Source organism: Lineus longissimus, chromosome 7 (assembly GCF_910592395.1).
Source record: "Lineus longissimus chromosome 7, tnLinLong1.2, whole genome shotgun sequence".
NCBI classification, from domain to species: domain Eukaryota; kingdom Metazoa; phylum Nemertea; class Pilidiophora; order Heteronemertea; family Lineidae; genus Lineus; species Lineus longissimus.
The window spans coordinates 11,745,790-11,773,637 of NC_088314.1; the positions used below are offsets into that span (position 1 = coordinate 11,745,790).

The window sequence follows — 27,848 nt, forward strand, 5'->3', positions numbered from 1 at the left end:
AAATCAAAAACCCGTAAGATATGTGATGTATCCTTGCATATTGAAAGATAATGCATGCCGCCAGTCGCACCAAACAGGTGACCCAGTAACTGCTGATAGTGACGTGGCTGTTCCATATTTATCTCGGAACCTGCCATAAACACTTTCCCATTCTGAAAATATATTCTAGGCTGCAGTAAGGTCAGATATTTAATACAGACAAAACTTCATATCATGCTTGTTTATTTATCACCTAAAATATTATATTATATTATAATCGGACTCCTTTTTCCACTCGTTGAAACTGTTGTCCCAACCAACGTAATGGACTAAAACCTCCTTCCCAGCATCACTATCCCTTTCTTGGATTATGCGTATATCCCAAAGCTTGGAGATCGGCCATTTGGGTGTGGTCACTCTAAGATGCCTCAAGGATACAGATTCTTCACTGTAATTGACCCTAGCCCTTGGTCATAGAACGATGGGCATCCCTATAAAAGAAACAATACCCACATTAAGTGCACTAAAAAACATTTTCCATGGGAGCCCTATGGGTCCCGTCTAGACCTACTATTTATAATTCCCAAACTTCCCTCTCTTGGCCCAATGGTTCATCAAATTAAAGACCATGAAGACTATAGAAAGAAGTGTCTTTGATGACATATAGTCCCTTTAATGATCTGGCCCTGTCAAATTATGAAGCTGCAGACTCCTATTCAACAAAACCAAAAGAAAATGGGGGTGTTTTAGCATATAAAGTACAGAGACATACAAACTTACATTTTCACAAGCAGAAGAAAATTTCAGAAATCAGAAAAATCGATTAATCTCACTCACCTTTCTCAAATATGTATTCCGAAATCAGAGGAAATGGCAAAAATGGGACTGCCTTGTTGTAGGCTAAAAAGATGACTGTGAAAAGCCAAGTGACCACGTGTTGGAACTTCATGCTGCCGCCAAAATCCAAGATTACGAGGTGATTTCTCATCCAAAGTGTCACATATAAATACGAGCTGACAGCTTGAACTCTGGAGAATCGTTATACACCGTAACTGGATCCATTGTTTTAAACACCTAATCAAGAGCATGTCTAAACCCATCCAAGATCAGACGAAAATGGCCTGACCTGGGTGATTTGTATGTAATTTGGTACATGACACGTGTTCCTACTTGGTGGTTTTACGAGGAAGTTTATGAATGGAATTCCACAAGGCCAGCACATGATGTCTGCACCAGAAGATTCTGTGTAGTTTGCCACCGTAACTGGCTCTATGCCATTAACCCTTTCTGAGATAATGAAGATTTTGTGACAAAAACGCTGCAAATTCCCTCAGATTTGTATTGGAAGGCGGTGACCTAGATACTGTGCAGGTAAAGCTCTCTACAGCGAGATGCATACGCATGTTTCAATATGCTAGGAGTACCTACCATGAAACTTTTATCAAAAACAAATCAGTAATAAGCGAGAAATCACACTTTTTGAGTTTTGAGTTTGGGCCCCCTGGTGGCCAAGTCAATGATCAGACCGAACCCAGTGTAAAAGGTCAACTGACCTAGGGGGTCATTTGTTCAAAGTTTCAAGTTCATAACTGTTGCGGTTGAGAAACGTGCCATACTTACACTCAAATGGCAAATTTACGCCATTTGACCTCTGCGACCTTAAAAAGTACGTCAAATCCGAAAAATCGTGCAACATCTGAGGTAACCTTGCTAGGGGTCCCTGCCATAAAAATTTCATCAAAAACAATTTGCTAATAAGCAGGCTATTGCACTTCTTACTTTTTCTGTTTTGGCCCCCTGGTGGCAAAGTCAAGACTCAGATCAGGCTGAAATTCAGCACCAGAGGTTATCTGATATAGGGGGTTATATGTACCAAGTTTCAAGCTCATAGCTTTGGTGGTTGAGAAACGTGCCATAGTTACACTCAAACGGCCAATTCACGCCATTTGACCTCTGCGACCTTGAAAAGTAGATCAAATTAAAAACCTGTAAGATATATGATGTATCCTTGCTATGAGTACCTACCACAAAAGTTTTATCGAAAACAAGTCACTAATAAACGAGATATCACACTTTTTAGATATCCACATTTGGCCCCCTGGTGGCCAAGTAGAGAATCAGATCGGACAGAAATTTAGTGTCACGGGTCATTTGACCTAGGGGGTCATGTGTACAAAGTTTTAAGTTCATAGGCCTAGCGGTTAAAAAACGTGCCACTGTTTTTGAACTAGGATACGACGGACAACGACGACGACGACGGACGACGGACACTGCAGTATTGCCTAGACTCCCCTACGGTGAGCCAAAAAGTGAAAACAGATCATATCATATTCCTTGGGATAAATTAAAATAGGAGTGCGGGAACAAGGTTTTTTAGCAGGAGGAAAGCGAGAACATTTTGCGCCGTCGTATTCCGATTTGGCTGGTTAGTGGTGAAATCTGCTTTTAATTTTGCAAATTAACACATTCGTCTTTCTAGTTCTAACGTTGTCTGAATTAAAGATGCTTTCCCAATGCTTGACTGGTCTGGCAAGAGGCATTGCCAGGAAAACGTGACGTCATTTTGGCCATTCTTCTTCCCGCACGCCCTCTCTCTCCGTAAAAGTTCCTGACATGGTGTGAAGTGGGAGGGCGCACAATGGGAACCACACTGCCGCGATGTTAATAGTTTGTATTTATAGAATTCAGCGGCAGAGATTTTAGGCACGGAAAAAGTGGATTTACTCGGCTAATCTCAATCGATTTTACCGATGAATGTTTTCAAGGCGAGAGAAAAATCTGATTTAAGTACTGCGCTTATTAGATTTCATGTTCAGGCCGAAGATTGGCCTAAAACGTGGACGAAAAGAGTGCATTATCGAGTGTGGGAGAGGTCACGTGATTGGACGAGAAACCTGAACAAAGTTTTCGTGCTTTTAGCTGTCAACATCAATGGCTATAATATACTCCTACAGAATAGTAGAACTAATAGAACTAATTTACGAAGTTTCCAATAGTTTGAACACAAATCAAAACATCGCCCATCAGCTGGACTCAGATCTGCATAAATTACGATAAATGAAATGGCCAGGGCCATTGTGCTCACGTCATGTGGAGGAAAGATGGATAAAGAGCATGGTATTGTGTCATGTAGTGTTAGGTTTGATGTAGGTCCAAGCAATTACAATTTCCCCAAAATGGCCAATTTACAGTACATTCGACCTCTGTGACCTTGAAAAGTAGGTCAAATCAAAGAAGACCCGGGTGACACATTGAATGGTTGTTAGAATTAGATGTACCTATGATATAAAATTGGTGCCAATCGGGCAAGTCATTACTAGGAATGATGGCATTTTGAAGAATTTAGGATTTGGCCCCCTCCCTGGAGGCCAAACGGCAAATCAGATCGCACCAAACTTCGGTACCTGAGATCACCTGACCAAGGGGTACATGTGTACTTAATTTGTGATCAATAGTCATTGCAGTTAAGAAACGTGCCATAGTTACGGCCTGACGGCGAATTTATGCCATTTGACCTCTGTGACCTTGACAAGAAGGTCAAATTAAAAACCTGTGTGACATATACTGTATGGTGAATAGATGTACCCATGATATCAAATTGGTGGCAATCGGGCAAGAAGTTAAGGAATAATCACATTTTTAAGGTTTTTGGATTTTGCCCCCTGGTGGTCAAGTGGTGAATCATATTGGACCAAACTTCGGTCCCTGAGATCACCTGACTAAGGGGTAAATGTGTACCAAATTTGGTATCAATAGTCATTGCAGTTTAGAAACGTGCCATCGTTACATCCTAACGGCCAATTTACACCATTTGACCTCTGTGACCTTGAAAAGGAGGTCAAATCAAAAACCCGGAGGATATATGATGCACCTTTGCTAGAAGTACCTACCATATTTTTTTCAAAATTTCCCGACTACTATTAAGGGAGATATTGCATATTTTCACTTTTAACGTTTGGCCCCCTGGTGGCCAAACCATGAAACGAATCGGACCGAAACTTGGTCTCCAAGGTGTCATTACATAAGGGTACCAAGTTTCAACTCAATAGCTCTAACAGTTACGAAACGTGCCCTGCTAACGGACGACGGACGACGACGACGACGACGACGACGGATGACGGACGCCACGGTATGGGATAAGCTCACCTCTGCTAAGAGGTGAGCTAATAATGAGGTCGTCGCTTCAATTTCGCAAAGAAAGTTGACTCCATTCGAAGGTTGTTTTGACCAAATTCTGTTGAACTCATCGTTGTGAGGGCATTTGAACACATTCTCGTTGATCTTTTCTATAAACGTGTAAAGTTTCGTACCAAAATACGTTTCCGTAAAGGCTTAAAAAGAAAATTTGTCACTTACAAAATCATCGTTCCGGTAGAAATAACAAGAGGCCCAAGGGCCTGGCGCTCAGCTGAGTTAATATCATTAATATCTTCCCGGTGTTTAGTTCATTATCATGCATGAAAATGGCATGCTCCATGGTATTTGATATCCTTTTGCGTTCACTACGGTACCAATGTTTTTGGTTGACATAATTATGCCACTGTTCATTCCTCAATCCTGACCATAATTCGGGTGAAATCATCGTATGAAAATATTTACCGAAACATGAAGTTGATGCCATGAATGAGCATACTCATTGTCATAGCCTCGTTTACAAGTACGAAGTATTTTCCCGCGAATATTCAAAACTGCTTGGCTCCTTGCCAGTTAAATAACATGTGACTATACACAAAACAGAAAACTTTGATGGAAATTGTAAATCATTTTTTTATCTATCAGGGGAAACAAGCTGATGATGATCAAATAAATCATTCATGAGAAATCGTTTTGTTGCTGAAGCTTGCATGACGAAGTTAATGCTAAACCTTTTCTTGTGCTCTACTGCGCCACCGTAGTTTTCTATTTAGACCAGCGATGACGTCATTTCTGGTGATTCCCTACGTTGTCCAATGAGCGCTTTTTAAAATGTGCCATTTGGTATTGTACAGTATGCAATGTATTTTTTCAGCGCTGCCAGTTGCCGAACAGAATGCCGTAGTTCCCTCAATTTCCAATCAATTTTTATGGGAGTGACATTATTGTATTGCTGAGAATGTCTACTTTTTACTCATGAAAGAATCGTAGAACTAAAACTTAATAGGCGAACAGAACCATGCCGATTCACTGCACATAGGCCTACTGTGGGAATTCTCCACTTCAAAATACATCGGCGATGTCATCGCGAACAGAGCATGCACTTCCGATATCGTTTTCACAGAAATGTGGCCAAATTTTCAAGAACTAATTTCTGAAAGTAGTCCCTAAAGACCTTATGACTACCACTGAAACAAACTGGTGATAATATCGCCTACCAGACTACTTTTTATGCAGAAAATTGGGTACCTGATTGAGCTCCAAGATTATTGCACATGACGTAAACAACATGCCGCCATTTTGTCTCCGCTTCGGTATTTTGTACGCCGCTTATAATGCACCTTCTCAATTAAAACCAACATAATAAGGCCTTACATCGTTGATTGAATAGGAACACCACACAAAACACAATAAATTGGGGGTACAACCGATTACGAAGCTGAAGTGAACAGTGATTATTCCTGGAGCTACTGCTTTTGTTGTGTAGCTGCCATGTTTTGGGAACTGGCAAATAGGAGACTTCATTGATGGCTGACGTCATCGGGCGGGAATTTGAATCGGCAGAAATAATTAAAAGGCAGGTAGCGCCCTCTCCTGTTAAAATTTTGAACTTTTTCTCAATAAAATAGATTTTCAAGAATTTTATCTTAATATTAGAGCATATTTCGACTAATTCTGCTGCTCCTAGGCCGATATAGGCCAGTTTCCTTCATGCACTCTCGCTCGCAGGAAGTAGGTCGAATGGCGACAAATTTTGTTTTGAAAGTAGAGTTTGACCAGAAGTATCCAGAAATGCAAAATTGAAGTCTCTAGGTCTTACGGTTACAAAATGTGCACCATGGGTTTAACGGATGGACGGATGGATGGATGGATGGATGGATGGACAGACGGACGCCACTGAACAACTTATTTGACAAGCTCGGCTGACTTAGTCAGCTGAGCTAAAAAGGTCACCGCCATTTTCTTGATGATAGTACTCCAGGTAACTGGCGGGAAATTTAAAGCGGGGTCATCCGGGGTCAAACAACAGTTTTGCTCACTACCGCCAACTGGTGATATAAATCCACACTAAATCTATTTTATATCAAAACTTCTGTATCATGAAGACCTTTTCAACTTTATTTCAAGCTTTTATCTGCTCGAATAGAGCGTCAAAAATTGTTTTTTCATTTACGCCTTTTGCCCCCTGGGGAGCTGAATTTGAGTCGAATCGCCCAAATTTTTTTCTGTAAGCAACATTTTCTGCGGTGTTTACATACAAAACCATATTTAAAGTGCCTCAGCTGTACGGTTACAAAATGCCCAACATGGCTAGATGGATGGCAGGATGGAAGGACAAACACCAATCAATTAGCTATTTGACTAGCTCCGCTGACTTTGTCAGCTGAGCTAAAAACGAGTCACCAATAAGAGAGATATCACACTTTTTAGGTTTCCACTTCTGGCCCCCTGGTGGCCAAGTTTAGAATCAGATCGGACTGAAATTCATTATCAGCGGTCGCCTGACCTGAGGGGTCCTGTGTACAAAGTTTCTGGTTCACGACGAATGACAACGACAACGGACAATATTGTATAGACTCACCTAGACGGTGAGCCAAAAATGGAGCACTCTAGCTCAAAGCATGAGTAACAAACAGCAATTTTTTTACCAAAAGCCCCCTGGTGGCCTAATTGAATTGCGCTCAAAATCGAACTTGGCCTAGATCTTGGGCCCATATATGCACATATAGAAGAAATGAAGACACTAGAGTTCTGACAAGGCAAAAAGTTTAGGCACAGACGGACGCACAACAGAGCACCACTAACCACCCCGAGCACAGCATAAGCCCTATTGGTCTATGACCAAGCGGGCTAAAAACATATTTTTAAGATGGCCGCCTGGAGACCAGAGAGTATGTCGAATTGCGAAAACGTACTACTGGACATATTGCCAAAGGTATTATCATGCCAAGTTTCAGCCATCTAGCCCAAGAGATTACGAAACATGCTCTGCTGACGGACGAAGATGCCATGGTATCGTATAAGCTCCCCACGGGTGAGCTAAAAAGAAGTTGGTTCTTCGTATCATCTCCACATTACCAAACTTTGTGCCCTTCATTGGGATACCTGAAGAGACTGCATTTGATAGTCGTGGGTAATGCCTTGCAATATAACATAGTTACATTTATCCTGTGTTTTTAGAGAAGGGCTCCAACAACTAAACCAGGTAATATACTTACATTCCAATGTAAAATTGACTTGGGGAATATCGCACATGGTCCTAGTACTCGCATTCCTGTGTTTAGTTTGAATCCAAAAGGACTGTAGGCATCTATAAGAATTCCTGAAGAATGTTCCTTGTTCATGATGGTTACTTTCATTGTCTGGCTGTACTGGCTCGGGGCCTCAGGGACATCGCACATACTCCTCGCCCATTGTCTGGAAAACAATTTTTAAATTACTAGCCAATTACCCATGAAGCAGTCACGTTGAAATGGGATATACCTTGAATTGCATGGGTATAATGATTGAACTGCATTGTATTTAGGGGTGGATTGCTTGCTATCTCAAGTACAATTTAGGCATGTCAAAGACCCATTGCCGAATATCAGAACAATTAACAAGTTTTTTATGCAATCAACACCCCAGTCTTGGGGTCTGACCCCTCCCCCTCAAATTCAATTTATTCATCAAAAAGATCAGGTAAAAAATGTCAAGTATGCTCGAGGACAGAAAAAGAAAACGAAAGTTCAGTTCCAAAAGGGCAAAATAGACATGACAGTGGTGAATGGCACAGATGATTGAATGTAGCATTATAAACATCATAATATACTATACTACCGGAGTAGAGGTAGAGGAAAATGATCAAATGAACTTCAGCCCCATCCCCACTTCATATGGCAGAACACAGCCTTTCTTTCAGATTGTGCCCATTTTACTGCTTGGGTTAATCCATGCACATGCTCCAGCTAGGAAGTATATCTTTATATTCTAAACCAAACTAGAAAGGATTATTTAGCTGAATGTCGCTTCTACTGTACTAGATGATCCATCACAACATGTACATGCTACCAGAAGTACATTTGGTCTCATCAGGGTGGTGAAAGACATGGAGCTGAACAGTCATTGCATCGGCAAAAATATCCCTGTTATGTCCAATCACAGGGCTAGGTACCCATGTAATACTAAGTACAATGAGAACTGTTGAAGGAATAGGTAAGGCCCCCTAAGCCTAACTTGAGGTAGCGTGGCCATCGGCTTCTCGTTTTATATTGTTAGTTTCAGCATCATTTCTTCATTTCAATACAAATCGTGGCCTACTTCCAGCCTTATTGACAGAGATGGAAGAACAACGTGATGTATAAGATTATTTTCTTTTAATATGAAAATATAATGTTATTATAGACTAATTACAAAAAAGATATTGCTGCATCGAGAAATAATACTCTTTACATGATGTATACATGGGCATATACATGGATGTGGTATGTCACCACCTGCAGAGACCATGGAAACAAAAAATGGAATAACCACTTTGAATCAGACCAGCACTCACAACAGCATTAACCATGCCAACAAAAACTGGCTCACTATTCAGAAATTCTGAAACACGTAAAGTACTGTCAATGGTATAAATACTGCTGGGCAAAATTGATGATGGGGAACATGTCTGAAAATTGCACAGATTCATAACTGACATTCCTGATAGTCTTGACTTCTGAGGGTTACTCGGGTAGGCACCTGCCAGTGCAAAGAACCAGCATTATACTGAAACTTCCTCAGCCACTGTCCACCAAGAGATACTGGTCATTCATCGATACAGGCAAGCCCTTCATACTCACATTCTCAATTTTCAAATTCAAAACCAAAATAAGTGGAATTTGGGCTATGGATTTTCACAGCAGGCTTCAACTGTTCATCAACAATAAACCACCAGCTAGGCTATTCTAACCACTGTGAGGGGTAGTAGTCATGATCCTCTTATGGTACCGGTACCGTACATTCCTATTGTTGACTCGAAATGCTTTCTGAATACAATGCACATTATTATTGTACACTCAAGAGGATACTATGCTGATTAGTGCACCCATGATCACTTTAGTCAAGGGTATGGCAAGCTGCAACAAGATTGAGAGATTCATGCTAAATGCAGGGGCATGGCGATCAACACATAAGCTACGCAGCTGAATGGAATGATAACGCTAGATCGAACGAAAAGACTTGACTGAAGACTAGCTGTCTGCAATCCAATCATGATAAAATGGTTCCAAACGAAGTCATCAAAACCAATGAGTTCATAGGTGAAGTTGGTTATACTAGTATCCCTACTTCTGTCATAACCTTTCTACGAAGACTGTAGCGCTTGACTGTCTCCTGGTGTACCTCTTCTTGGGCATCCTCTTGTGCCTCATCTTCCTCGGAGTGGCCAGATACTTCTGAAAGCTGTCCCTGCTTTTGTTTTGCAGAGAGGCGACTGAAGTAGACCATGACCTGTGTTGAAGTCAGCCACTGATCCTTGGGAAACATCATCTTCAGGCGCTTTGCAACATTAGTTGGATTTTCTTTGAACCCAGTTACACCTTTCATAAATTCCTCATACAAATATCTCCGCACTTCTGCAGAAAACCGTCTTGAGGTCTTCTGTCCTCGAAGAGCCCAGCCTGCAAAAAGCAAAGATTGTTCTGAATCTGCATCTGTCTTGCTCCGTACTACAACAGATGCGGCGGGTTGTCCAACTTTGGCTATGGCACCAACATGCCCAGCCCATTTCCGCTTTACCTTGTCCATCATGGTTTCCTTTAGTGTCACACTTGTGTGGGAGCCATAGGCCAAATGTTCTGTCAGGTCCTCTTGTGATTTGAAAAATTGGTCACATCCATTTTCAGGGCACGGGATTTCCACCTTGTTGATTTCACCTTGTGCCTTCATTCCTCCAACACCTACACTAGGCCGCGTATACACACCGAGTGTCACTCCAGTTGGAGCTAATGGAGCAGCTTGCTTGCTCTCCAGTTTGGGGTATGGAAAGAACTCGACAGTACCAATACTGTATGCCTTCCAAACACGGATTCCACCGTCCTCATAACGAAAGTTGGTAAATGACGTGATTCCTGGCCATGTCAGAGCCTTAGATTAGTTAGATGCACCAGCTGCAAGTGTCACAAAAGAAACATAGCAGCATCTGACACCACCATATCACTCCAGCGCATCCTTCATCTCAGATGCATTAGTAACATCATGTCCCTCACACACAAAGCGTTGTATGTGGGACTTCATGGGCGCGATCTTCCTGTCGCAGATGTCCTTTCCTGCCTGTGCTTCAGAAAAGTCATATTGCCTGATAGTGAGGCCTGTGATCTGTTGCAGGTTTTTCATCGATATTACTATTAGTAAAGAAGCATTATGATAACAACTTGCATTATCTGAGCGTAAGAATACGTCCTTCACTGTAGGTGTTTCCAACTTCACCTTCAATAGTGTGGCTTCCACAAGACAGAATACTGCGAACCAGTCTTGTTTGCATTGGTCCAGGACATGGACGAAACAGTGGATCTGAAGAAAAGAAAGCACTACCTAAATAAATGAAGCTCATACGCATGTACTCATAACTACTAAAAGTATCATTTGTATCAAAACACTCGCGTGGAAGGACTGATTGCGCTGCAGGATGTAACCATTGAGACTACAGGTCCAGCAGCGACAGTCAGCAAAGTTATTGTATAAAGACACTTCCTTTCCTATAATGCAGAGTTATAGTGCATGTTTCGAGTTTGACTAAGTAATTTATCTAGATCCAATATCAGTTTTCATTTCATTTTAAGCTTCACTTTTCTCAGAATGTTTGATTCTATACACACCTGAAATTCGTTCCCCTCAACACGAGTTATGACAGCAGACACATGCCAGGAAACACCCTTTTTTCCAAACCAATCCTGCTGCGCTTCCATATATTTCGTTGGCAGAAACTTCATGGCCCAATCCATTGTTATTAGTGCCTGATGTGGTTGCAGCTCTTGAAGAATCTGAACTTTGCATCTCTCTTGGTCCTTCGCTCTCATTATATGGGATTTCAGATGCAGAACTTTTTCTCGGCCGGCTTCGAAGTCGTACTTCAGTTCTTCTAACTGCTTTTCGTACCTACAATGAAGAGCATAACAATTATCAAAGAGAATAAAGTGAAATAGGGCCTACAAAGGCTAGATACACGTACAAGTATTATCAATGTTTGTTCGTGTTCAGGTATCGTATGGACTATGGGTATAGTATGGACTATGGCATCATTCCATTCCAGAACATGCCACTGGTAATGGTTTATGCAATTCTGGGATATCAAAACTACAGGGTATGAAAAGTTTAGATGAGCATAGTTTTACCACTGGTACCAGTATAGGGTCAACATTTTTGTACATTATATTCTGAAAGTTTTTTACAGTAGCAGACAGCTCAATTTACCTGTAAACCACTTCTGGGTTATCAAATGCAACTTCCATCATATCAAGCATTTCTTTCAATTCCTCACAACGTTCACACACCAAGTCATGGTCATGGGAGCACTTGGTTTGTCCATCTGACAGAGCAAAGGTAATGCAGTGGTCTGCACACGGGTTTGCCTCTCTGATGTGCAACCTGTAATCTGTCTTGAGATACTGGTGGAAGAACGGATCTTTTTCTTCAGGTCCTCAAGAGAAGCAGCTGGATACTCTGGAAGTGGAAGCACTTGTATTACCAAACAGTTGTGAGAAAGTAGCTAATTCCAGCAATGGTCTATCCTGAGATGAAGAGTTTAGACGGAAAGAAGTTTGATGGCACAAGAAACAGCCATGATCGTTTACCATCCTCAGTACACAAGAATGTGTTTGAATGATCACGTGTCAGCTTGACAAAAAGCTTTTTCCCTCATTACTAAGTGGTTGATAGTGTGTTTATTTCATATAGAAATTGGGCATGGCACCGCGTAAGCAAGGCTGAATCTAGATGGAGACAACATGTGCCCCTCCTGTTTTCTGCAAAATAATGATTTTTCATGCATTCCTTGGTGATTCAGCAAGGAAGAAGAGCATTATTTCAATAGAAAACCAATTTCATGCCCCCTCTATTATCAAAGTCTGGATCTGGCACTGATCAGGTTATGAAATAAAATGCCAGCTTCCCATCTGAGGATGACACAACACAATATAGTAATTGTTACTTACGAAGATCACCAAGACTTTCTGCAATGGTGAAGAATGAATCAAATGCCTCCGACCCCTCAGCTGCAATGTTGTCAAGACCAGAAAGAGATTTCTGTTGGGAAGCTGCGCAAACCTGAAAAAATATGGTAAGAGAAAATGTCATTGATATCTGACAAGTTTCATTTGAACACTGTGTAGGATATAAAACATTCTATCTGCAAGTAGTGGGTTGTTTAATTTTCCACTCCTCCGCATGGCCTTTCAAAACCAGTAGTGAGAACCGGCTGAGAGCCCCCCCCCCCCCCCCCCCCACCACCACCACCACCCCCTCTGGCTTAACCACTCATCAACAGCAGCCAAAATGGAATCTGTTGACCAACAACAGCCACCACTTGCAAGGCGGCTGTATGGCCATATCTACAGGGAGTTAACAGTGTGTGTTAAACTGAGCATGGTCCTTTTTAAAGGGGTGTCAACTGACTGCGTGGACACGCCCTTGATCCCAAGGCTCACATTGGTCGCAGCCCAGACTTTCCAACAATGCACCTTTTTCCATTCTCCTCAATGCATCAACAATGACACAATGACAGACTGACACGGTGTCACACCATGTGCCATTTACTGCTCATGTGTGCACGACACCCTTTTCCTGAGGTTAAGGTACAGAGTCTACCCTTCATGTACTGTGGAGTGCTACGGGTCAGGTTGTGACATTCTAGAGGGTGGTGTCGTATTAGGTTGTATTATGCATTGCAGTGGCTGTGCTGCCCTCTGTCACCCCACCAGCTGACCCAGAGCACTTCACAAGAAGCACATGCCACTTGAATTTTCACTGAAACCTCAGAGATACACTCACCTGAATGATTGAGTAGAGTGTGCTCCTGCTCAATGGCTCAAAGGCAACCTCTTCACAGTAGGCTTGGTAAAGCTGAATTATTCTTGATGTTATGACTGTTCGTACAACCTTGGGGATTTCAAGCTTTTCACCGTGGCTCAATTTCACAACTTTAGTCCCGTATGCAACATCTTGTAGGAAATCTGGGCGGGAGATGAAATCTAGAAAATGGTCGACCTTCACTTCATTAAGGCGTGAACGAGTAACACCTTCAACCTCAACTGGCTGAGCCTGGCCAACCTCCCTTGCATGTTTACGGGCTTCATCTACCCTGTACTTCGTAAGACCAGGAATCATGTCCTGAAAGATCAAGAAAGTAATCGATAATTAGGATTAAGAAAGAAATGCTTTGTTTCTCAAAGTTATCTCGCTGGCCCCAGTCCGACCATGCATCATTGGTTCCATGGAATGGCCACAATGTTTCTTATTCTACAGTATTGTAAACTTACACGTCACTAAAATGACACCTTTGCTCAGCAGCATGTATGCATGTCATGGGTCCCGAGTTCACCCTGAATTCTGGCACTCAATGCAATGATAAAGATATTTAGCAGTGTGCAACTGCATGAAATGTTTAAGTGCTACCAAAATCATCTGCTCTTTATAGCTGATCCCTGTAGGATCCATCACTGCATCGTGCGGTCAACCTGTGCAGAACCCAAGAATATGTAAAATACGTTGTATGAAAAACTGTAAATTGTGCCTTGCCAGAAGACTTAGGGGTTCCATTGTAGAGGGTTGAAGAATTGAATGCCATTCCCAAATACCAGTAATACTTGCTCTTTCATAAAAGGTGCACCTTTGTGATGAACATGTGTAAATTCTTCTTCTAGCAATTTGTTTTATTCATAACAATAGGGGCGCTATGAAGTATTTTACTCACCATTAGTTGCTCTTTGGTTCTATGTGGAGCAAGAATGGACAATATCTGTCGTCTGATATACCATGACGAGGCATCATTATAGCATTTCACCACAACCTTGTCCAGTTCATCAGCCATTGGAGAAGGCACTGCAGGCTGGATAAGCGACATAAGATCATTTTCTTGTCTAGGGGCTATGCAGTGCAACGTTAAAGCAACCGCTTCCCTTGCCTTCCTTTTGTAATAACGAAGAGTATTTGAGGAAGCATCATCAAGCGGCAGAAGAAGCTGTCCTGAAACTGAACTACATCCCCCTTGCTTCAGAAACTGATTGAGGAAGCCAAGATGCATATTCTTTGGCGCTGGAGTTGGGGCCCAGGACATGTCGAATTCATGTGGTTTATCACCATTATCCAGATTATCGGAGCTGGGTGATTCTCCATTACTTGATGACAAAAGGTGACGTCCCTGAAATTAAAGCGCCGACATTTCAGTTTTTGTGAAAGACAAGTTACAATACACATAATTTCAGAAGTATACAGTCATACAGTCATGTATTCAGACAATATCGAAGGGCATATCCTCATTCATTTTTTATATGAAGCACAAATCTGCCCTTCATTCAAAAGTGTAGATCAATCATGCTTTCTAGCTGAGAAATCTTTTCTCTGATCAATATCTCGACCTCATCCTATGCACTGAAAGAAGCAAGACATTCAATTCAATATGGTGAAAACTGGCTTAGGAAAGGCCATAGTATTAGCTTGGTTGGTAACCCAATGATGGAATCGCACAATAGCAAACAACTGCTAACGCGTAGCACATAATAGCGGGACTGACAGTAAGTACTCAAGGCCTGCTTGGAGTGCATAGGATGTAAATGTACAATGCTCCTTGACCCCTGGTATATGGATGCATGTTTTCACTGGTACATTTTATCAACCTAGCTTCATCATGATCAGACGTGGTGTTGGTAGGCACATGACCTTGGCATTTTCTTTCTTGTCACAAGTGGTCTTACCTGGATGATACATGTAGACCCAGCAGAAGAAATTGATGAATTATCATCACCTTTGCCTCCCATCTCATCAGAAACCAACTTGACTTAATGCCTGTCAGATGTTACTGGTGATCGACTCTGATGCTGGAAAAAAAATACCGAGTACATGCAACTGCGCTGTTTGCTATGATCTTGAGCTTTATTCATTGAATACTACTAGTGGAATTGACTGAGTGGTGTTAGCGTTGGATTTGGATGAACTCTTCAGTGATTGGCTTAGCTGAATACTGATCAGCCACAATGTAAATGTCAGTAAGGATTACTATGATTCACACTTTTCATTGAGTAAAACAATCATCTACCACTTTAGCAGTAACACTAACAGAAACGCGTCCTTATTATCAGTATCACTAGTATGCCCTGTACTGAAAGTGAAAGAACATACGATAAAATTTGACTGTGTGGTACCACCAAGAGGTCCTAAGGTAATTGAGACCATCATGCTACACCAAGCTCACCTCAAGGTCGATATCCACAATCACTGTACCCACTATACTGTACCCTCTGTACTAGAACATGGTAGAGGCTCATCATAGGCGGAGGAAGTGCCAGGCTGAAAAAGCAATTGTGAACTAAAGCAAACAGTATGGACAACAATTTTTCAACATAAATGTACGTCACTGTATGTAGAGTAAACATGGCGTCTCGTCCAATCATCCCATTGCAAGTATTTCCTATTGGCATGTCCAGCCCATGTCATGAATATCACTGGTTACAATGCTGATTTTAAATGAACCTTTACATTGTGACCTTGAAATTAATGAAAATTGAAGAAGGCATTTTTTTGACAAAATCACTCTCCTTTTATTCAAGGAAAACATTTATACTCATTTATACAGGAACATAGCAAGCTGGGTCAGGAGCTCCTTCAGCCACTTGCTTACCTTCTGTTCCATTGAGATATTCGAAGAGGGATGAGGCCTGTGCTGTTCTTTGTCGCAGTCTTTACAAATAGCTGCAATAAATATTAGAATGAATGAACATGAGGTGCTCGAGTGTACTGTGTAGTCATCACCATGGGTGCATAGCCTACATTGTAGGAAAGGCAATATCATGATATCAAGTGGTTTGTCGTCTGGTTGGAGGCGACAAATTTGTTGACCCTCGCTGGGACTCGACCTCAGAGGCACGACACGAGCGATCGATTCTCCAGGTGTCTTCGAGAAAATAAATTATTTTAGAAGGCCCTTCACGACACAGGCCTTTATTAGTAGCCCAAGTGCAAGTATAGTACCGGTATATAAGAGATAGCTAATGAGCTGATGAGCGCTTCATAATCAGAGCTAGATGCTTACCAGAACCAACAGGCAAAAGAACTCTCCACTTCTTGAACACCATCCTGGATGCGCTTGCTGAAATGTCACGATCTTTTTGTGGGCGTCTGGTGGAAGTGCCTTTGTGCAGAGGATGTTTACACATTCTTGACGGAATCCAGCAAAGGCCCAACTTGTAGCGGTGAACTGGGCATATCGTAGTGTCGCGATCTGGGGATTCAATGTCGAACACTCCTGCTCGAAGCGCAATGAGCTGCCATTCATACTCAACCACGTCACTGCATGCAATGCCCATGGTGCCAGCTTCAACATGTTCAACATGCCCACGCCTGCGCCTGCTGGATGACCGAACTTTTAGGCGGGTCAAATGCGCCTGAATATCTTTCTTGCAATGTTTCAGCCCAACTACACTAGTGTCCTTTGGATATTGGGTAAACGGACCACAATCTACTCCACAGCTTATAGCGGAAAATCCGCATTTTAATGATATCTTTGGTTTTTTGGGCTCAGGCTCGCAAGTGTCAATAATATCAGCCATGCTTGCTTGTGTTGTGTGACCACCATGCAGTAAACTTGCGTGATGAATTCCATACTGGCCTTGGTGTTGCCCTGAATCACGCATTCGTGAAGGACTGCGGTATGGGGTGGGGGTGCCCTGGTGCGCAATCACCAGTAGTCCTGAGCACCTGTTGCTGCTTATGTATATTCTTCCCTGATGTTAGGAGGATTATTTAGACAGGAATAAACCAGAAGAGACCAGAGGCCATCTTCCAAATCCATCATGGAATGCAGTGCAAAATACAAAAAGCAGCAAACACCTCGCAATATACATGCAATCACAAACTCATCTTAAGAGCGGCCAAAGATTTTATTTCTGTAACTGAAAATAGGGTCCCATATTGATCTCCTGTAGAAGTGGCGTTGCCAAACACCCTGCAAAGGGTGAGGTATACCCCGTGGAAGTAGGCTATCTTTTAACTTTTTTATGATAACGTACCCAAAACATGTGCTCTTCTGCAAAAGGGGGTGGAATCTATGATAAAACAAAAGTGTCCAAAAATTGTCCATGATGTCCCCTTTCCAATGATACCAAGCAAAGTGGATTTCTTTGTCCAGAAAGTTGTTTTTTTTAATAAAAACTTTTTGCCATTTTCATCAAAACTGTGCATTTTTTCTAATGGTTAATGCATAGAAAAAAATAGGATGAGCAGTGTTCTCGCCAGGCCATTTAAACGGGGTGCTGGCGCCCCCTTTAAATTTGATCAGTGAAAATGCGCCCCGTCTAAATTAGCCCGCCCTGTTAAATTTGCAGCCGCCCTCTTTAAATTCACCTCCGCCATACTTAAATCCAAGCCAATAGTTACACAAACACAGCCGTAAATATCGCATATAAACATTCCGCCGTCACTCAACGATCATTATCCCACCGCAAAACGACTGCCAGCCATCTCAATTACCCGGTACAGCAGTAGGGCCTACTACCATTACTATCCACGTGTTCCGGCAGACGACGGTCGGCCAATAACAATCACCCGTAGCTTGGCAACGAGGTCAAGGGAGTGGACAAAAGCGCACCTGTACGATCGGCTAGCGGCAGAGCGGGGCGGTTGTTTTTAATTATGTCAAAAGAGTGCTTACAGGTGTGCCGCAGGTGGATGATAATAGCTGTCGGCGTAAAATCAGCAGTCTCTTTCAATTGATATACAGGGTACAACGGGATCAAAGAAGAAGGCCTCTACAAATTTTTAATAAAGTAAACATTGTGCATGTATAGAAGCGTCGATCATCATCATGTCATCATGAAGAAGCACATGGCTTGCGCAGTTGGTTACTGCGCATCCGCGGGCTGCGGGATGCGCAGTTGGCTACTGCGCATCTATATTTGGCGCCGCTATCTGGTTACAAAATACCATGTGCTTTGACGATGTCGGGGTCCTGGGAGCAAGCGGGGAGGGCAAGGCCAAGGGGGATCAAAAACTTTTTTTGGAACCAGTGAATTTTTTATTCGTACAACTTCACTTTTTTATCGTATAAACTGTCTTCAGGTGGTTATTTTATGTTGAGTGCCCGTACAAACACAACTTTTTATCTTTCCGTATAATATATGCAAGTATCAATTCGTTTCTTGTACCCCCCCCCCCCTCCTCAAGGGTAGTTAAGCTATCACCACTAATCTTTGCCGATGCTTGAGTAGTATTTATTTTTCCTTTAGTGAAAATTTGGTGAAGCTGGAAAGAATAAGGATGCTAATGTGTCGATGTCTTGTCGAACATACAGCCTTACCCAGTAAAATTAGTCCGGTTAATTTATATGATGGTGATAACTGATATATTGTTGATGGTAATGTCTTGACGAAAGAAAAAGTAGCATTGGTGAAAAAAGGGTGATGCTTGAGTATTAAGATGTCGTTATAGGGTGATAAGGTGTCGTACCCTTGAGGAGGGGGGGTACAAGACACGAATTGATACTTGCAATAGCGTACCCGACCGTACAGCGGTGCACAAACATCGGAAAACGTACAAAATACGGTTGAAACGTACAAGTAAACAGCCATGCGCATGTAACGGTTTGAATACTAGTATTTACGTGGATACCCTGCCATGCGTCCCTCCAGCCGACCGACGTGACGCCGCAAATTGCCGTGAAGCAAAATGTTTTGCCAACGATACTAACGCTGCAATGTCGTTTTATATCATCAGAATTAGGCCTGCAATTGCACCTCAGAGCATCTAGGTTTCAAAATTTTTCCGGGGGAGGGCCCCCGGAAACCCCCCGCCAAAAATGCGCCTGCAGGGCATATAGGAGCTGGCCTCCGGCCAGCTGCGCCCCGTTTGATTGAAATCCTGGCGAGAACACTGATGACCTCTGTGACCTTGAAAAGTAGGTCAAATTAAAAACCCGTATGATATAAGATGTATATTTGCTATGAGTACCTACAACAAAAGTTTCATTGAAAACAAGTCACTAATAAGCGAGATATCACACTTTTTAGATATCGACATTTGGCCCCCTGGTGGCCAAGTTGAGAATCAGATCGGACCGAAATTCAGTGTCAGAGGTCACCTGACCTAGGGGGTGCTGTGTACAAAGTTTCAAGTTCATAGCCCTAGCGGTTAGAAACGTGCCACTGTTTCTGAAACGGGATACGACGGACGACGACGACGCCGCCGCCGACGGACACAGCGCTATCGTATAGACTCCCCTTACGGTGAACCAAAAAGGAGAGAGAGTTGGCTTGGCCGTGAACAGACATCCACCATCATCCACGAAAATAAGACTAAGAGATTATATTATATTCATCATCATGACACAAATTCGGCTGTGGATCTTAGTTCTTGCATCTCATAACACCACTCAACCCCACATACACCTAGAAAGGGCAAGCCTTCCACTTGCAACGCGTACCTATTTGCTCTGTAACCATAAGTTCAATGGCCTACTCGGGAAAAAATCTCAAATGTAGCTGGAGGGATCAAAGCACTGGCTGGTGGAGGTGATGCACTACCATACCTGCCAACCCTAACTTTTGCCAAGTAGTATTTCTACCTTGATTTATAGTATTTTGAGGGTCAGAAAGAGTATTTTTCTAGAGGGGGTAGGAGGTGATCAAATATGCTCAAAATCATCCGAAATACAGCTTGTACAGCCCTTAAATCGGACACAAATCCTGGCACAGTGTTTTCTCCCTTGGGTCTTGTGATAACATTTTGACAAGTGTACTCGACTACGGGCCCTGCAGTGGGATATCTGAACTGAAAATACTACTGCTGTAGCAATACATGTGGCATATTCCATCTCATCTCAACCAGTCGTGCCATCTGTCCGACTCAGATTTTAAGCGTACTTATGCTGTAGGTAGGCTTCCATGTGAAACTCAAAAAGCCCAAATATTTCTCGCCAACTCCTACTACGAAGGGAGTTATGGCCCCTTGTTGCCAATGGCAACGAAAGTGCCACGCCCACCTTGAAAAACACAAAAATCGTTATTACTCCGCAACTAGAAACGCTACAACATCCCAAATTGGTGTCCTGGAGTATTTTTTCATGCAGATTCTAAATCTGCAAACAGAATTTTTCTGTCATTAATATTTTCGGAATTATCTGTCAGTAACCCTTTATTTTAGGCCCTTTTTAAGACCCTTTGAAGTCAATGAGGGTCAAAATATTTTTTTTTCATTTTTGGGGTGTAGATGTCTTTTTGCATAGACTTAATCACATCAGAAAATAGACTCGGTGTTTTTCTTTATTTCTGAGATATTACGTCATTTGTAGAGTCTTGTATATCGTAGTGCATATACATGTACTAATCACCTACATATACATACCGGTATGTATAAGTTCGATTACACATTCTGCCTGTCAGAGAATATAAAGAGCGAGCCACAGAAACCTCAACCTGTACTCCAGATGCTAACAATTCAAGTTAGAAGCCCTAACTTACAGGTGTCTACAGTATTTCTAGATGTGAAATGCATGGAAAATAACTAGGCATAAGAGGTTTGCATTTTGCCTGTTCAGTTCAGATTCCTCTCGACGAACTCATTAAAACACTGACCAATCTTTGAAAGTGTTTCATCACTCAGTCTGTACCACAGTTTAGCCGCTGTGGTTGGGGTTGGATCAGGAACAACACAAAGTATATTCACAACTGGAACGTCAACTTCATACAAGGCACGTGGCCAATACAGAATACTATTGTAACCTTTCCGTTTATGCATGAAATTAACTCTTACATCACAGTATTCATCTGACCTAGCCAAAATGCACCCAACAAACCACTTGTCATCAAACACAGATGCAACATATTGCCCTGGTGTCAAATCATTCGGATCTGGATTGCTACTGCGTTCAGTACTTGACCCAACTTTCACACGGGTGCTAAGACTAGAACTATCCTCAGATAATCGTGACATCTTTAATTCGTAGTGTGACACAGGGACAAATCTGTGATGGCTCCTAGTGCCGGCCACAGTTTTAGCTGATGTCATCCTTGTCTCCAGCAACAGTCCATGTGCTGCAATATCCTTCTTTGAAACATACAACATTTTTATCCCTGCTATGTTTTCATCAGCCCACTTAAAAAGGGTCAACGGATCAAGGATGTGGCCATGCTCTCCTTGATCCGTTGACCCTTTTTAAGTGGGCTGATGAAAACATAGCAGGGATAAAAATGTTGTATGTTTCAAAGAAGGATATTGCAGCACATGGACTGTTGCTGGAGACAAGGATGACATCAGCTAAAACTGTGGCCGGCACTAGGAGCCATCACAGATTTGTCCCTGTGTCACACTACGAATTAAAGATGTCACGATTATCTGAGGATAGTTCTAGTCTTAGCACCCGTGTGAAAGTTGGGTCAAGTACTGAACGCAGTAGCAATCCAGATCCGAATGATTTGACACCAGGGCAATATGTTGCATCTGTGTTTGATGACAAGTGGTTTGTTGGGTGCATTTTGGCTAGGTCAGATGAATACTGTGATGTAAGAGTTAATTTCATGCATAAACGGAAAGGTTCCAATAGTATTCTGTATTGGCCACGTGCCTTGTATGAAGTTGACGTTCCAGTTGTGAATATACTTTGTGTTGTTCCTGATCCAACCCCAACCATAGCGGCTAAACTGTGGTACAGACTGAGTGATGAAACACTTTCAAAGATTGGTCAGTGTTTTAATGAGTTCGTCGAGAGGAATCTGAACTGAACAGGCAAAATGCAAACCTCTTATGCCTCGTTATTTTCCATGCATTTCACATCTAGAAATACTGTAGACACCTGTAAATTAGGGCTTCTAACTTGAATTGTTAGCATCTGGAGTACAGGTTGAGGTTTCTGTGGCTCGCTCTTTATATTCTCTGTCAGGCAGAATGTGTAATCGAACTTATACATACCGGTATGTATATGTAGGTGATTAGTACATGTATATGCACTACGATATACAAGACTCTACAAATGATGTAATATCTCAGAAATAAAGAAAAACACCTAGCCTATTTTTTGATGTGATTAAGTCTATGCAAAAAGACATCTACACCCCAAAAATGAAAAAAAAATATTTTGACCCTCATTGACTTCAAAGGGTCTTAAAAAGGGCCTAAAATAAAGGGTTACTGACAGATAATTCCGAAAATATTAATGACAGAAAAATTCTGTTTTCAGATTTAGAATCTGCATGAAAAAATACTCCAGGACACCAATTTGGGATGTTGTAGCATTTCTAGTTGCGGAGTAATAACGATTTTTGTGTTTTTCAAGGTGGGCTAGGCACTTTCGTTGCCATTGGCAACAAGGGGCCATAACTCCCTTCGTAGTAGGAGTTGGCGAGAAATATTTGGGCTTTTTGAGTTTCACATGGAAGCCTACCTACAGCATAAGTACGCTTAAAATCTGAGTCGGACAGGTGGCACGACTGGTTGAGATGAGATGGAATATGCCATGTGTATTTGATGCTCCTAAATTGATTTTAGTATCAGACATGGCCAAGCCAGATTCATGGTTCCTTGTTCACAACAAAAGTTGTTAATACCACAAACACCAGGTGAGAGTGGATGTGTCAGAGAAGGTGAAAAGCTACCTTCAGAGCACCTAATACTAGTATGCAGAACAAGTATTTTCAGTTGTTTTATAGACAAATTATAAGTTCAATTTTGGAATGTTGCCTTTATTTTTCAACAAAATAAATCAAACTATTACGAGATTGACATGTACATGTATGTTGACTCTTATAGGACTAGAACTCCACAATTCTACAGGAAAAAAAACTATTATGCAAATCTCCCAGGTTTAAGAGACAACATTGAGAAGTGTTAGTCTCAAAGATTTGGCATGAACTCAGCAGCTTTCTTATTTTTCAAAGTTAAAATTACACATTAGGAGTTGAACTCCACACTTCCACAGCAGTAATAATTAAACAAAAATAGACCTGGTAGAAAAGTTTAAAAATACCAGAATATGTACATAATTCTTAGTTAAAAATCAGTAAGATAAACTCACCTGCCCCCAGAATCAAGCAGACCTCATCCATGTCAGATTCCATGGATTCTGGACATGCAGTCTGAACCTACTCTTGAATATCTTATCGAACTGTTTGTTGCATTTTACCATGTATACAAGGGACATGATGAGAGGGGGCAGATAAGTTCAAACAAACACTGAAACAGACTGGTTTGCCCAACAGATATTCCAAACAAGAACTCCAGTCCAAAACAACACAAATTTTTTCAACAGCAGCAACCATAAACACATGCACATTGAGAGAGATTTGGCATGAACTCAGCAGCTTTCTGATTTTTCAAAGTCAAAATTACACATTAGAACTCCACACTCCAAAAATAGACCTGGTAGAAAATTTCAAAGAACTCCAGTCCAAACAACACAAATTACATGTACACATGTACATTGAAAGCAGAATTATCAGAATTCAACAGAAAATAACAAAACAACAGTACCAAAAAACCTTCACAGTTTATCAGTGCTCCCTTGAACACATTGAATAGTTTTGGTCCTCATACACCATGACCACAGCCAACCACATGGCAAGTCTATCATCCTTGGTACGATAGATCTACTTCTAGTTTTTTTCAAGGGATTTTGCTGTGCTGCTCTTAGCCCGACGCAACAGGTTGTCTGAGGGTTTGACTTGTAACATGGTTCCACAGTGTTCTGTTTCAGCTGAAGAATGGACTCTAGCTTGCCACTTTGTAGTGGCCTAAAGTCAGTTTTGTTCTTTAGAACGAGACTGAAGACACGCTCGCAGTCTGCATTACTATGCGGAATCACCAGTATACATGCCATTACAGCTGATAGGTATTGGTACTTGTATTCATTGTTTTCATCCCTTATTTCACTGATTGCCATCCACTGTGAATCTGCTCTGTCTAGGGACTTTATATCAGCTGGCAAGGTCTCGATCTGATAGTGCATGAATTCCCTACGGATTGTGTCTTTTGAGACCCCTATGCACTCCAGGATGCATGGGAATCTACGCAGGAAATAGTCTACTCCTGTGAACTTAACCACAGTTTGTTTCCTAACATCTGCAACCTGAGCATTAACAAGAAGCTCATCACCCAAAGGAAATTTGTTCTTTATGTAAGTACATGCAGTTTGGTAGAATGCTACAACTGACTTGTAGAAATCATCTACCTTCTCCTTCGTGAGAGACTTGGACTGATCAATGTAGCGTTCTACATTTTCCCCCACCAATATTTTCTTTTGGTCTTTGATGTTGCATCTCTGAGTGAGGTTGATCTGGAGAAGATCAGTGCTGGTAAGGGCAGCTGGCTTGATGAAACAAACCATGAGATCTTCTAGCAGTTTCAGCAGCAGCTTCCTCAGGACATGTACCATCGGTTTATCAGCCTGAAGTGCAACATTGGCTTTGTCGAACAGTGGGATGACTGCACGCACGAAACAACAGGTCAACTTCCACGTTGGGGAGTGCAGCTTCTCTTTCACTAGGTTCTTTGGATCGCTGAAAGACACAAAAGAGAGAAAGAGTTAATGTTCTATCTGTGGGCTTCTAAGGCTCTGTATAGTTACATGTATACTGTGAGATATCATCGGTCAAGGGACAAGATGAAGATATTAAAAGATGAGGGATTCATCAAACAAGAACAATGCAATTGCATGTATACTAAAATATCTGATAGTGAAAATACTGTATGAACTGATAGTTATTTTGAAGAAAGTAACCCTACTTTGCTTTGTGAATTACAGTGTGAAAAAGAACTCACTGTTACATCATTGATATGCTGATATTGTGCAATTCTAAACCTGGCACTTTAACTGTGATAACATCATGCCCCATCTGGACCATGCACTATCAACAGATCAACTCACGTTTGTTTTGTTTTCGGATCGTTGTTACACTCATCGGTGAAGAACTTTCTCAGGGGGAGCCACTGCCCCAACAGACGAGGCATGCACTGGCCCATCGAGAGCCACCTGGTGCTGACGTGCTTCAGGATCTTTTGCAGCTCAGTTCCAAAGCGTTCTTGCTTTGCCTTCAACGCTTCCTTTCGATTGGTACTCTTATCCAAGTAACAGTAGATATCTATTAACAGCTGGTCAGCTTTACACCTCAACTCCTCAGCTGCATGACGTGCAGCTAAGTGGACCAAGTGGCAGGGGCATCCTACAAGATAGATGTCCTTATGTTCCTTTCTACAGTGAGCAATGACGCCATTGTCCTTTCCGACCATCGTATTACAATTGTCTGAACCAAAGGCAAGACAGGATGACCATTCGAGATCGAATTGTTCCATTTCGTGGTTCACGAGCTTGAAGATGTTCAACCCAGTTGCCTTGCTTGACAAACTGGGTTACTGAGGAGCACCGTCCTCACAGACAAGTCCTCTTCGATGATGCGGACAACAATAGGAAAGTACTTGTCATCAACCTCATTTGACCCATCAGTCGCCAAACTGTACGGTGCAGCTTTCATTCTTTCCACAACATGCAAGACAGAGTCATGTGCCAATTCGTCCGTGACACAACTGCCAACTGGTCTTTGTGCGGGCACAGGCAAAGTCCTGAGCAATAGCAGAGTCGGGAAACATAACTAGAAGTTTATTTGCATGGTCTGCAATTGCAAACGGGAGATTGTGTTCGACAATGAACCCAGTCCACAAAGTTTCTGCTCTGATGACTTTCAGACTTTGCTGTTCACCCTGCACAAAATGAGCCGCCAGATCCTCATGCCGACCCTTTAGGGCCTCCAACTCCTTATGCTTCGTGGTTTTGATATGCTTTGCGCAGTCATGTTTGCCTGCATGGGCGACGGAGAAGGGGATGTGACACAAGTTGCAGTGTGCGTATGTTGGCCCTTTCGCCGATGCTACAATGTCCGGCCACTTTGCAGTGTATGACTTAAGAAATTGCTGTTCTCTTTTCTTACCAGCAGCCTTTTTACCAGGACCGGCGTTTGTTTTCTTGGAAGCGACGGGGACAACATCATCACTCGAATCTGAATCTGTTCCGTGCGCCCGTGACCGTCTCATTTCGTTCGATCAAAAGGGAAAACACACAAAAATCCGCTCAATCTACCGCCGCCATGCTGCCGATCACGTGATCAGTACTCGAACTACCCGGGTGAATGAAACGACTGCTGTACAGTGCATGCATCCACTATCGAAGAAACGTCACCCGTTAGACGACCCGAGTTACTCGGGTCGTGGAACGGATTCATCGAAATCGGACTTCGGCAAAATACAGGGTGTAACGAAAAAATTAACCCCCATTTTTCAAAAAATCGTATTTTGTTGATTGAAATCTTATTTTTGTATTTTACAATTTTTAACATCAAAAAATCGTACTAATACGCCAAAATCGTACAAGTTGGCAGGCCTGCACTACAAACATCAGGGTCCAAAACATCATCAAAGAACTCATTTTCAGAGTCACTTTCAGCAATAAGATCGGCTAAAACTTCATGTCAAGTAAATATTTTACCTCTTTGTTTGCCATTCTGATGTCAGCAACACGAAAATGAAATGGCCAGGGCCATTGTGCTCACCTCATGTGGAGGAAAGATGGATAAAGAGCATGGTATTGTGTCATGTAGTGTTAGGTTTGATGTAGGTCCAAGCAATTACAATTTCCCAAAAATGGCCAATTTACATTACATTCGACCTCTGTGACCTTGAAAAGTAGGTCAAATCAAAGACGACCCGGGTGACACATTAAATGGTTGTTAGAATTAGATGTACCTATGATATAAAATTGGTGCCAATCGGGCAAGTCATTACTAGGAATAATGGCATTTTGAAGAATTTAGGATTTGGCCCCCTCCCTGGAGGCCAAACGGCAAATCAGATCGCACCAAACTTCGGTACCTGAGATCACCTGACCAAGGGGTACATGTGTACTTAATTTGTGATCAATAGTCATTGCAGTTAAGAAACGTGCCATAGTTACGGCCTGACGGCCAATTTACGCCATTTGACCTCTGTGACCTTGACAAGAAGGTCAAATTAACAAGAGGCCCAAGGGCCTGGCGCATAGCTGAAATATATGAACATGGAAAGTACCCGATAGATCTCTTTCAACCTCAGTTTTGTCAATATATCAGGCAAACATACCAAAGTAAAAAGACTTTTAAATGGTGACAAATATGCCACTTATTAGTCAAATCTAAGTGCCTGAGCCAGGCTGACCTTGAAAAGTAGGTCAAATAGAAAGCCCATGTGATATCATGTAAAGGAGACTTATTGTACACCAACCATAAAATTCATGTCACTCTGGATACAGCAAAGGCTTTAAAATAGAAAAAAAAAACCAAGATGGCCGCCCACCAAATTATTCAAAAAAGTAAAGAAAATGTATTTACAAGTGAAAAAAGTAAAAATTAAAAAAAAAAAATTGACCCGAAGTGGGATTGGAACCCACAACCTTCAGAGTCATACAAGAGCGGGAAATTCAAATCAAGCTTTAACTAGGTCAACACAGATTTTGGCTCAGTAACGCCAACTGGTAGTATCAATCAAAACTACTCTTA

The 27,848-nt window shown here is 42.0% G+C and overlaps 2 protein-coding genes and 1 long non-coding RNA gene across 6 annotated transcripts in view; all 3 read right to left on the bottom strand.

Annotated features, from left to right (window-relative positions):
* The window catches only part of LOC135490654 (NADH dehydrogenase [ubiquinone] 1 alpha subcomplex assembly factor 3-like), a 177,221-nt gene that overhangs the window by 135,035 nt on the left and 14,338 nt on the right, over positions 1 to 27,848 (bottom strand). For all 4 annotated transcript variants that reach the window (XM_064775963.1, XM_064775964.1, XM_064775965.1 and 1 more), the window contains exon 2: positions 7,332 to 7,530. In XM_064775963.1, the coding sequence (XP_064632033.1) occupies positions 7,332 to 7,530 (199 nt within the window). The remainder of the gene's footprint in view (positions 1 to 7,331; positions 7,531 to 27,848) is intronic.
* On the bottom strand, positions 10,153 to 13,206 carry LOC135491361 (uncharacterized). The gene is made up of 5 exons (XM_064777169.1): positions 13,120 to 13,206; positions 12,285 to 12,396; positions 11,545 to 11,793; positions 10,950 to 11,229; positions 10,153 to 10,644 (listed from the first exon to the last, which is right to left on the bottom strand). Exons 3-5 carry the CDS (start codon positions 11,592 to 11,594, stop codon positions 10,288 to 10,290), a joined length of 687 nt encoding a protein of 228 aa, XP_064633239.1. The 5' UTR covers positions 11,595 to 11,793; positions 12,285 to 12,396; positions 13,120 to 13,206; the 3' UTR covers positions 10,153 to 10,287.
* LOC135491756 (uncharacterized) lies at positions 14,128 to 16,148 on the bottom strand. The gene is made up of 4 exons (XR_010447874.1): positions 15,965 to 16,148; positions 15,539 to 15,633; positions 15,042 to 15,164; positions 14,128 to 14,488 (listed from the first exon to the last, which is right to left on the bottom strand). It is a non-coding gene; the product is annotated as an uncharacterized LOC135491756 (long non-coding RNA).

Excerpts from the sequence above, each read along its gene's own strand:
- LOC135491361 (XM_064777169.1), bottom strand. The coding sequence starts at position 11,594 with ATGCTTGATATGATGGAAGTTGCATTTGATAACCCAGAAGTGGTTTAC. Across the intron at positions 11,230-11,544 it reads AACCCAGAAGTGGTTTACAG|GTACGAAAAGCAGTTAGAAG; the intron begins GTAAATTGAGCT and ends TCTTCATTGTAG. Across the intron at positions 10,645-10,949 it reads TTGAGGGGAACGAATTTCAG|ATCCACTGTTTCGTCCATGT; the intron begins GTGTGTATAGAA and ends TCTTTTCTTCAG.